General features: G+C 52.6%; 1 protein-coding gene across 2 annotated transcripts; it reads right to left on the bottom strand.

Annotated features, from left to right (window-relative positions):
• Positions 1,297-10,864, bottom strand: ADRB3 (adrenoceptor beta 3). Of its 2 annotated transcripts, XM_021074691.1 has the most exons (4): positions 10,520-10,864; positions 10,138-10,247; positions 3,204-4,855; positions 1,297-2,522 (listed from the first exon to the last, which is right to left on the bottom strand). In XM_021074691.1, the coding sequence occupies exons 3-4, from the start codon at positions 4,397-4,399 to the stop codon at positions 2,495-2,497; spliced, it is 1,224 nt and encodes a 407-aa protein (XP_020930350.1). In that variant the 5' UTR covers positions 4,400-4,855; positions 10,138-10,247; positions 10,520-10,864; the 3' UTR covers positions 1,297-2,494.

Genomic DNA, 11,511 nt, shown 5'->3' with positions numbered 1-11,511 from the left:
CTCAGTGTGATTGATTGCGAGCAGGAGTGTAGAGAAAAGAAAGTGAACCTCAGAGTCTGGTAGATGGTTAGAATCAGCACAACAAGCTCTTTGTGTTTTTTTTGGGTTTTTTTGTTTGTTTTTTTGGTTTGCTCCCTGGCTTGGGAACTTCCAAATGCTGTGGGTATGGCAAAAGAAAAGAAAAAAAAGACAGTAGGATACTTCCCTCCACCGAAAAGCCTAGTCACTCATTCCTGCCTTCCAACTCAGCCCCCTTCTCCCTGTCACTACCCACCCCCAGTCAGGGTTGGGGTTCCACAGGTTCTTTGTTCTCATCGCTCAGTAAGACTTCACATCTCTGGGCTCAGAGGATGGTTGTTTGTCTTCCACAGGTCAAGTGCTCGGGCTGAGTGTTAGCTAGAGCAGCACGCTGGCCATCCAAGGATGTAAATCTCGTTCCAACACCTGGCCACAAGTTGCTGGAGCAATGATGGGAGAGGCTGGCTGCCTCTCTGTCTGTCAGATGCACTGGTGACAATTCACAGATGGGGTCCACGGCCCCAGTGTAAGTCTAAACACTGCAGAGGAGCCTGACAGCTGGCACGCGGGTACGTGTCGAACAGGACTCAAGCTGAATGAGCTCCTGGATAGCATTCAAGGACAGTTCTACAAACCAGAGCCCCCTTCCTCCCCAGAATCATTCTTCTCCCCACACCCGCCCCTGCCTAGGACTGACTGGGCAACTTCCCTCAGCGACGCTGGGAAAATATCCAGAGGTGGGGAGAGGAGGTCTTCTTATGAATCCTCAGGCTCAGAGGACACTTCCGTACCCACCAAGGGTTCCAAGGTTGAGTCCTTGCCGAGAAACCTTCCACAGCTCAGACACCAAAGATCCCACACAGCTCAGGGTTGAAAAGGAGAAAGTCATCTTTGGTATGCAAACATCCTAAGAAATAAAACCTGGAGTCCTAGACAAAAGAGAGCTGGCCAGGCCAGGTCCAGTTCACAGGGAACACCCATAAGTGGAAATCTACTGAGCTTATCCTTGGGGCAGAACAAAGTTTTATAACCCTGGAGCCCCTGAACTTAGCCAAGGCATTGTATGCCGCTGTCATCCAGCATGGTAAACTTTTGATGATTTACTGGCCATCCTGTAACTCAGCCCAAATAATGGTCTCTGCTCAGGGAGTTGAAATAAGAACTCACAAAATGACCCCAGGGCTTCCCATAGAAATTTTCTTTCCATAGGAAACTGCTTGATAAGGTTCATAAAAATTGGAATAAGGGAAAAAAAAAAAAGATTACCAACAAGCACAACCTTGTTACTCCAGTTTTACTTCCAGAGGATAACATAGACTGCCGCAGGCCAGGACAGGGAGTAAGAAGGTAGTGGTTATGGAAGGGATGGGAAATGTCAGAATATATTTATATAGCAAGTCATTTGCCCAACACAAGCAATGGTCTATGCCTCCAGACACACCACACACAGAGCACTGAACAAAACACTTTGCTGGTGGCAATTGGATCTTACGAATCCACCAGTGGCTTATAGCATGGGAGCTGGCATATACTAGATGCCCTGTTCCTGGCAACAGTAACTCCATCCTTCTGCAGTTCTCCGCTCAGTTCTGTGAACAGCATGGCTTCCAGGAATTTCAGAAAGGAGGGGGGGTGTGTGACAGGAGTGTCAAAAGCTCAAATTCCCATCTCCTATGCCCAAACAGACTTTCCATTTTTTGTTTCATGAGGATTGGGGAGAAAGAGGCAAGGATTAGTCTTAATTTATTGCCTCTGTCAAAAGCCAGCTCTAGGAAGGGAGAAAGTGGATTATGCAGAGAAAACAAATAGAGAGAAAAGAGAGCAACAGATAAGCTGCATTCAGCAATATTTATTCATTGGATGTCTAAAGGAAAAGAAGGGATCCATTCTAATGTTTCACCTTCCTATGAACCCACGAGTCCACCCCCACCCCCCACCCCCCAAAAAACCTAAAGAAGTCCCTCTGACCAGACTGTGTGGTAGATCAGAGCTGTCCAGTGTCTAAAGTGAGGGAGGCTGGTGCTTAGAGAGCCATAGTGAGAAGGCCAGGAACAAAACCTCAAACCTCGATTTTTTTCTAGCTTTCTGTTCTCAGCCTGGGCCACCGGGCCTCCAGGATATGGAGTGGTTCTTCAGGGTCTGGGCAGCAGAATGATCGGAATGAGGGTGCTGTCTTTGCCCTAAGTACACAGCACACGAGCGAGCAAAGCCAGCCAGCTCTTTCAAGGGCAGCCGGGCACTCCAGCTGCTGAGGTAGGTAGTGGTGAAGTTCAAGGGTGGGGTTTAGACAACTTCTCTCAGAGAAAGAGAGGGAAAGGTTGGTGAAAAGCCACTTGGTAAGGAATTCCCCCTTCCCCTCCCATGCCCAGACTTCAGGTTTTGGAGAGCAGAGTTTTCCAGCTGAGAATCTCCACAGGGCTCATTCTGTACAAGGCCAGAGGCTTTCCAAAGGTTCTGGATCAACAGAGCTGTTTCTTCAAGGCCTAAAAAGTCCCCAGGAAGCCCTGAAAATGGAGATAAACTGAGGGCGCAGAGGGTTGGAACAGGGACATTAGGGGAAAATGGATCAAGGTCAGGGACTTTGGGAAGCACCTGCAGTTACACAGATGCTTCCGGGATTCACCCAGCCACAAAACCCAGTCCCAACGCCAGCCTGGCCCTGTTCCTAAGGGGGAGGAAAGTGCACTCACAGGTTTCTTACCCCGTCTAGTCTTCACCTTCAAGGTGAATTCTTACCTTAGCTGCTCTCAAGCCTTTCAAAGAAACCAGAGCTGAGCTCCAGGGCTTGAGGTGGGGGCAGGGGTGTTCTAGTCTTATCTGCAAGTCAAAGCCAGCCCAAGCCGTGGCCAGAAATCTGGGCAGAGAAAAAACTGAGCTAGAAGACCAAAACTCGAGCTGACCAGGCTGGCTGGAGCCTGGGGAACAGCGGCACCTTCCTGGTGCACCTTCGTTCCTGGGGTAAAGAACCACCCGCCAGGCCTCTTTTGCTTCAACCCCAAGGCAAGGTGGGTGGGATGCGGGAAAGGAAAGGGCCCTGGGCTCCACCTCGGTTCCCTACTCTGTGCCCGTCTTCTCTCAATTCAGAGACCCTCCCCAGCCCCACCTTCTCTACAGAACCCCAAACTCAAAAAGTTGACCAGAGGAGATACCGAATGCTTCCGGATACCTTCGCCTCAGTTACCTACTCGTTGAGCGGCGGGCTCTGCCTGGACTCGGCTGGGTGGGTCAGGGTCTCAGGGGCGCCGGAGGGAGCTCGGGGAGGGGAGGCGGCCGCGAGGTGCTCCTCCGGCCCGCAGCGGCACAGCAGGCGGCGAAAGGCGCTGCGAAAGTCTGGGCTGTGGCAGTAGATGAGCGGGTTGAACGCAGAGTTTGCATAGCCTAGCCAGTTAAGGGCGAGGAAAGCCGGGACGGGCACCAGAGAGGGGCCTCCGAGGGCGCGCACCACGTTGACCACAAAGAAGGGCAACCAGCAGAGAGTGAAGGTTCCCATGATGAGCCCCAAGGTGCAGAGGGCGCGGTGTTCCCTCAGAGGCAGAAGGCGCGCCGGCCGCCGGCCGTGGGAGGGCACCCCCGCGGGCGAGGGCCACGGCCGGCCCGGGGCTGGCGACTGAGAGCGAGACGGCGCCGGCGGAGACTCCTCTGGCGGGAAGCGGCTCAGCTCCCAGCGCAGCAAACGAAGCTGGCTCGTAGCCACCACGAAAACTCGCGCGTAGACAAAGAGCATCACCAGGAGCGGAAGGTAGAAGGAGACGGAGGAGGAGAGCAGCGCGTAGGGCATGTTGGAGGCGAAGGTGCAGCAGCTCGGATTGGAATGGCAACGCTGCGCTTCGGCGTCGGCCCCCACGCGCCACCATTTGCTCATGATAGGAGCGAACGACACGGCGGCGGACACGACCCACACCAGGACCACGGCTGCCCGGGCGCGGCGTTTAGTGACCAGCGCGCCGTAGCGCAGCGGGTTGGTCACGGCCAGGTAGCGGTCCACCGCGAGGGCGCACAGGGTTTCGATGCTGGCGGTCACACACAGCACGTCCACCGAGGTCCACAGCTCGCAACAAGTGGCGCCCAGGGGCCAGTGGCCCGTCAGCGCCAACGTGGTCCCCGGCGGCACTACCAGGAGCCCCACCACCAGGTCCGCTGTAGCCAGCGAAGTCACGAAGACGTTGGTCATGGTCTGGAGTCTCGGCGTCCGGGCGATGGCCACGATTACCAGCAGGTTGCCTCCCACGGTGGCCAGCACTGCCGGAGCCAACAGCGCCCCCGCTAGTGCCACCGCCCACGGCACCCCTGGCAGCCCACTCGTGTTGGCAGTATTGGGTGCCAGGGTGGAGACATCTGGCCGAGGGGGCAGAGAGCTGTTCCCTTGAGGCCACGGAGCCATTCCCGCGTCGCGCGTGGGGCGGGAGGGAAAGAGGGAAGGGGTCCCCTGCTCACTCGGCTCAGGAGAGGGGGTGGCGGGGCGTGGGAGCGATTCCCCCAGCCTGGGCCATCTTCCCTAGTAGACTGGCTTGAAAACTCAGCCTCCCCCCATCCCCACTCCCTGGGTGCCATCGCTGGGGAGGGGGTGGGAGGAGGAGTGGCGGCCCTTAAAGGGGCAGCAGCCGATAGTTTCAATGTGCGGCGTCCGAGAGAGAAATGGGGGTTGGGGAGGGGTGCGAGATGGAGGCCCGACTTCTCCATTAGCCACATCCGGAGTAAGATATGTAAAAGTCAGTCGGGCCGTGTCTTCTCTGCCATAGTGTGCCCACTCCTGCCATGACCAGCTCCACACGTAGCGCAGCGACTTTGGGTCACCCTGGTTTTCTGGAACTCAGCATCAATTTTCGGATGGCAGCAACTGTAGTGAAAAAGAATGAAGAGCCCCTAGACCCTTGACCGTGTCAGAGGAAAAGGTAACCCACCCCGAGTCCCCGTTGTGGCACAGCCGAAACGAACCCGGCTAGTACCCATGAGGACGTGGGTTCGATTCCTGGCCTTGCTCAGTGGGTCAGTGAGCTGTGGTGTAGGTCGAAGATGCGGCTCAGATCTGGTGTGGCTGTGGCTGTGCCTGTGGCAGACAGACGTAGTTCCAATGCCACCCCTAGCCTGGGAACTTCCATATGCTGCCCTAAAGAGAAAAAAAAAAAAAAGAAAGAAAGAAAGAAAGAAAAAATAAGTTAACCCTCTCAAGGCAAGCAAATCGACCGGCATTACCCCTCATCTACTTAAGTGCCCCCTCAAGTTACTGTAAGTTAAGTCAGAGAGGGCAACCAGCTTCTTTCCTCTTCTCTCAAGCCCTTCCTGTGGGATCTGGCTCCTTCTCATCTATTCACTTACTTTCCCTGTCACTCTGGTTTTCTATGTTTTTGTTTCGTTTTTTCCTTTTCAGCTACTGGAAAAATCTTTCATTTTTCAGGATTCTTTATCATTGCCTGCTCATTTGGATTTGACCTCAGGTAGCCTGGGACACTGGAGTTTCACTTTCTCTGTCTTCCCCATCCCACATTGCCCCCTCCACACACCTTAACACCTAGAAAACTTCTAGATGGGCCCCTTTTCTTGAAACCTTTCTGTTGTGAAGATAAAAATGAATGGGTTCGAGGTTGTGGATTATCCACCATCACCCCTCAACTTGCCACAAATCTTCTACCACTGTGGCAAAGTGTTCTCTCTACTTCTTTGAAGATTTTTGTTCTTGAACTTTTTTTTTCTTTTTTAGGGTCACACCCGTGGCATATGGAAGTTCCTAGGTTAGAGGTCACATGGGAGCTGCAGCTGCTGGCCTACACCCCAGCCCCAGCAACACAGGATCCAAGCCGCACCTGTGACCTACACTGCAGCTGTGGCAATGCCAGATCCTTAACCCACTGAGCCAGGCCAGGGATCAAACCCGCATCCTCATGCGTTCTTAACCCACTGAGCCACAACAGGAACTCCAAGATTTTATTCTTGAACTTTCAAAAATTAGAAAACATTGAGTTGAGGAATCCACAGGTTGCGGCTTGGAGTGTGTGGAACCATAGATTTGGTATCTTAATGCCTCTTGAAGTCTCTCCTATATCACATTAGAGGGTCCCTTTATCTGAAGAAGTCCAGAGCCCCCCTCCCTCCCCCTTCCCCCACCCAGACTGAAGGCTGGTTCTCCAGCCAAGCTCTCCCACTTCTTCCAAGTTCCTCTCAAACTGGGTGTAGGGCTGTGAGGCTGCCAAACAGGCCCCTGGGTTCAAGGTGAAGGGCAGGAAGATATGATACCTTTATTAAGTCCTATCAGAACCTGATCCTTGAGCTCCTCCCCTGAAACAATGAGACAAAAGGGGTAAAAATTATAACGGAAAATGCCTCTAGGGCCATGCCTTAGCTAGTCTCCTTTGAACAGCTCTGTATTTCAAAAGAACCCTGTAGAGTCCCTGGTCTAAGCAATCCCTCTGGGAGGCTGAGCCAGGGGCTGGGAGTTAGAGAGACTGGAGGAGAAGTGAGGACCTAAAATTATCCCCAAGGAAGAAGAACCAGTTTGGTCTCCCAGGGACCCAGCAGCTCACTCTCAAGCAGGGTTGGTCAGTGGCTCCAAGCAAACACTTCCCATGCCTGTGCTGTACCCCAAGCAGGCCTTCGGATCCATGGAACTGCATGGAGGTGCTTGGGCATGGCCTCTTGCTGATCACCAGGGAGGTCACTCCCAAGCTGGGTTTTGCAACACCCGAGTGTCACCACTTATCTCAAAGGGGTGTTGTAAGATTCTCAAAGAGTAATCTCTACAACAAATACATGTCATTCAGCAGGGTTTTTTTTCTTCAGAACATCAGAGTTGGGGGGTGGGAGAGGGGTTACCAGGAAGTCAAGGAGCTTCAAAGGCTGTCGCCTTGGGAGTTCCCGCTGTGGCTCTGTGGTAATGAATCCAACTAGTATCTCCGAGGATGCTGGTTTGATTCCTGGCCTCTCTCAACAGGTTAAGGATCTGGCGTTGCCCCGAGCTGTGGTGTAGGTCGAAGACAAGCTTCAGATCCTGAGTTGCTGTTGGCTGTGGTATAGGCCGGCAGCTACAGCTCCAATTCAACCCGTAGCCTGGGAACTTCCACGTGCCGTGGGTGCAGCCCTAAAAAAAGGCCGTTGCTTTAGGGGTGACCTTGTTATTCTGAAGAAGTGTGTAAAAATGTTTATGTTTCCAAAAAGACAAGATTTCCCAAGCTGCCTGAGTGTGCCTGCATTTGGAAAAGGATTAGGCCGATAACCAAAGGCAATTGTGAGGAGAGGAATTCTGGCCCCTGTTAGTGAAGGCTTTGATGAGCCAGCAGAGAGCAGGGCTCCAGCACCTGGGGGCCTGGCCAGCTTCCTTCTTTGCCCTGGCCCATCCCATCCCCTCTCCGCTTACACACACACCCCTTCCCCCCTCTTCTTTGGGGCTGACAGGGGGAAGGAGGTCCCTCCTTTTCTACTTTGGTCTGCAGTAGGTCTACTTTGCCATGCTTTTGTGTTTCTTTTTTTTTTCTTTTTAAGACCACACCTACAGCATATGGACTTTCCCAAGCTAGGGGTCAAATCAGAGCTGCAGCTGCTGGCTTACACCACAGCCACAGCAACACCAAATTTGAGCCAAATCTGCAAACTATACCACAGCTCTTAACACTGGAGCCTCAACCCACTGAGAGAGGCCAGGGATGGAAGCCGCATCCTCATGGACACTATGTCAGGTTCTTGTTTCACTTAACTTAACCATAGATACGTGTGACCTTTCCAGACCAATATCCAAAAGCTTCCCATTTTTAGTATTCCATTGTAGGGATAGGCCATAATCTAGGAAACCAGTTACTAATGGACATCTGATTTACCTCCAACCTTTCCTAAAAGATGACATGGCCATGAATCACTTGGAATCATGTCATTTCCCATGTGTGTAAGTATATTTGTAGAATAAATTGCTATAGAATCGCTATGTCATGAGAAATATCCATTTGCAAATTTAAAAGATATTGCCACATTTCCCCTCCAGGCTATATGTACCCGAATGCCCTCTTCACATCAAGTGACCTGTAGCTCTGGGAAGTCCTTCTGATGATGGGCCCCAGAGCAGTTAGCACTGTGGGTGCATCAAGGCCATGCAACTGTGGCTAGGCGCCCACATTGCCCAGACAGAGCTTTACCCCGACCCTGGGCCACCAGACGACCTCTGATCTGTGTCCTTGGAGGCAGGCTGTGAATATGGGCCTCAGAATTTACCGAGTTCAGGCCCCCAGGCTGCCACTGTTTATGCGTTCAGGCTCCAAGGAGGCAGGTCATCCAGTTGGGTCAGGGCCCAGTCGTGTGATGGACTGTGATTTAGAAAATGTGGGTGGCGGTGGGGCCAGAGAGACAGAAGCTCTAAGAGCGGATATCTTCTCCTTCCCTTGCTGGGTGGAGCTTGGGGTTGGTCCTCTATTATGACCCGGTTCATGCGTGCGTGTGTCTGTGTGCGTGTTTATGTGACAGGGTAGAAGGAAGCCCAGCTCAGGGGACTGAGCCTTGCACTTTTTCCAAGACCAAGACTCTGTGTTAAAGTTTTCCCCTCTGTCCTGTCTCCTTCTTGTCACCATCCATTCAGTTCTGTTTTTCTTTTTCTTTTTTTGGCCACAATCGTGACATTTGGAATTCCCAGGCCAGGGATCAGATCAGAGCCACAGTTGTGACCTACACACAGCTGCAGCAACACTGGATGCTTTATTTTTATTTTTATTATTAATATATTATATATATATATATATGTCTTTTTGCCTTTTCTAGGGCCGCTTCTGCGGCATATGGAGGTTCCCAGGCTAGGGGTCTAATCAGAGCTGTTGCTGCTGCCTACACCACAGCCACAGCAACGCGGGATCCAAGCCGTATCTGCGAGCTACACCACAGCTCACAGCAATGCCGGATCCTTAACCCACTGAGCAAGGACAGGGATCAAACACGCAACCTCATGGTTCCTAGTTGGATTCGTTAACCACTGTGCCATGATGGGAACTCCAGCACTGGATGCTTTAACCCACATGCCAGGCCGGGGATTGAACCCGCATCCTGGCACTGCAGAGACACTTCAGATCCCTTTGTGCCACAGCAGGACCTCCTGGTTTTTTCGTTGTTTGTTTTTGTTTTTTTGCTACACCTGAGGCATATGGAAGTTCCAAGCTAGGGAGCGAATCCATGCCACAGCAGTGACACAAACTGCTGTAATGACAAGCCAGATCCTTAGCCTGCTGAACCACCCGGGGAACTCCAGCCCCTTTCTTTCATTGAAGAAAGGATCCGGTGTTGCTCTGAGCCACTGCATAGGCCACAGATGTGGCTCAGATCCGGCATTGCTGTGGCTGTGGTGAAGACCAGTGGCTACAGCTCCATTTCCACCCCAAGCCTGGAAACTTCCATGTGCTGCGGGTGCGGCCTTAAAAAGAAAAAAGAAAAAAAAAAAAAAAAAAAAAGATGGAGCCAGGAGCTTTCTTGAATGGAAAGAAGGAGGAACCTGAGCCCCCCACACCCTCTTGGACGGCCAAAGCCCATCACAAAAGAATCCAGTCTGGGAGTGGTCAAGGTCCTGACGCCAGGGGAGAGGCTGTGGCAGGGGGCAAAAAAGCGTTTCCTGTTTTTGAAGAAGTCATGGATGGGAAACAGCCGCCTTTTTTTTTTTTTTTTTGAACATCCCAAAGGGAGGGAAGGCATTTTTCTTCAATAAGAGAAGATGAGGAGGAGGAGGGGAAAGAGAAATCCTCGGTTTTGCCCAGCGTGGTCCTCACAGGAGGGCCTTGCTGGTGGGGATTCTGGCAGGGCATGGGCGGGGGTGGGGGGGTGGGGGGGATGGCTCGCCGGGCACTTTCCTCTCTCTGTCAGTCCCCACGTCAGGCTTCCTGATACAGAGGTGACTAGGACCAGCCGCTGCCCCCATGCAGGGGGCTTCCCACCCCATAGAGGGAGTTGGGGTTTGCTTTGTTCCCTAGAAACAGCCTTGGGCACAGGGCAGCTTTGTCCCATGGTGGAGAAGGGAAAGCAAGCAAGGAAGGGCATCCCTTGGGGAAATCAAGGTGACATCTTGAGGATAGCCTACTGTACCTTTAACCCAGCTCCCCACCCCCCACCCCCACCCCCCAGCAGACAGCTCCTTCCCACTACCATTGTGACAATTGCATTTACCTTTCAGTCCTCTCAATCTTGGTCACATGGTCACACCTCCTGCCTCTCTTGTGCCTGAGCCTGTCCCCAGCAGTCCTGGGCTCCTGAGAAAATGCTGCTTCATGGATGCTCTGCAAGATACGGGCAGCAGGAGGAGGCTGGGGTGATTGTGTCTCCTTTACACATCGTGCTATTAGGATTTAATAGGGACTGTTTGGGTCACAAGGGACATGGGGTAATGAAGTTGGGCAGGGAAGCCAGTTTGCCTGGGTCCCCAGCCTGGAGAACAGCTGACTGGCAACTTGTTCTACCTTCTCTGCTGGACAAGGATTTGGGGGCTGAGGGCAGGGAGGTGGACATGCAGGGAGGGCTGGGAACTGGCAACCAGTCGTTTAACACTGACCTCTGCTTCCTGGAAGTTGGATTGCCCCCTGGTCCTGCAAGGAGATGAAAGGTTTAATCCAGTGGTGAGGGAGGATGTAGGAGAAGAATGGGCAAAGGAAGGGTGGGATTCTGAGCTGCAGATCAGGGTGGGGCCAGGCTCCACCCAGAGCAGGAAGATGGCTTTGTTTGCAGGGGTACAGTTTATCTGTGGCCCCAAAATGAGGAGGTCCTGGAAGGGGTGGGGAACAGGGAGGCAAGGAAGAAAAGAATGTAAACAGTGCTGGGAATGTCAGCTCTCTCCTGGGAGGTGGGGGCAGTGGAAAAGACAGCAACGGGTTTCTAAAGAGCACCTTCCCTCCTTGGCATCTGGACCCCATCAAAACATTCTCAGTGATGCCATGGACACTCAAGGTCCGGGCTCTTGTGGCTCTCAGGGCCCTATCAGGACCACAAAGTATCAAAGAAATGGCATTATAAAGGAAAAGAGTCCTTGCTAAGGGCAGGGTGGGCCTCCTCCATTCCTTCATTCCCAACTCAGGAAGAGGAGGAGGAGCCAGTGAACCAATTGCAATCTATTTCACAAGGTGCTGAGTTAGGATCTGGGGACATCATTTTGGGGACCAGTTGGAGAAATGCTCACATTCTTTGCTTAGCCACCCATCCAGGATGCCAAGGCAGAAGCTCAGATGGGAGAGCTCTCACACACTGGCACACACAGATAGGCACAAGTGTATATCGCAAACACACACACACACACACACACACACACACACAGATAAGTATACCCCTCATCAGACTCCCAAAATGTGTGATGCATACACACAACAACAGAAACTCAGACACTCAGACGAACACCCTCCTGCCACCAGAGAGTCATCATGATCACATACGAAGTCATGTGCACCAAGCCCCAGTCCACCTACCACGGAGGCAAGCACACACCCCCACACCCAAGCCCAGAGCCTGCTCCACATAGACATGCTCCAGATGTTGAGCTGGGAAGGAAATGGC

This window comes from Sus scrofa, chromosome 15 (genome assembly GCF_000003025.6).
Source record: "Sus scrofa isolate TJ Tabasco breed Duroc chromosome 15, Sscrofa11.1, whole genome shotgun sequence".
Taxonomy (NCBI): Eukaryota; Metazoa; Chordata; class Mammalia; order Artiodactyla; family Suidae; genus Sus; species Sus scrofa.
Note: the sequence above shows the minus strand (reverse complement) of the source record. Positions and strands in the feature narration are given on the sequence as shown.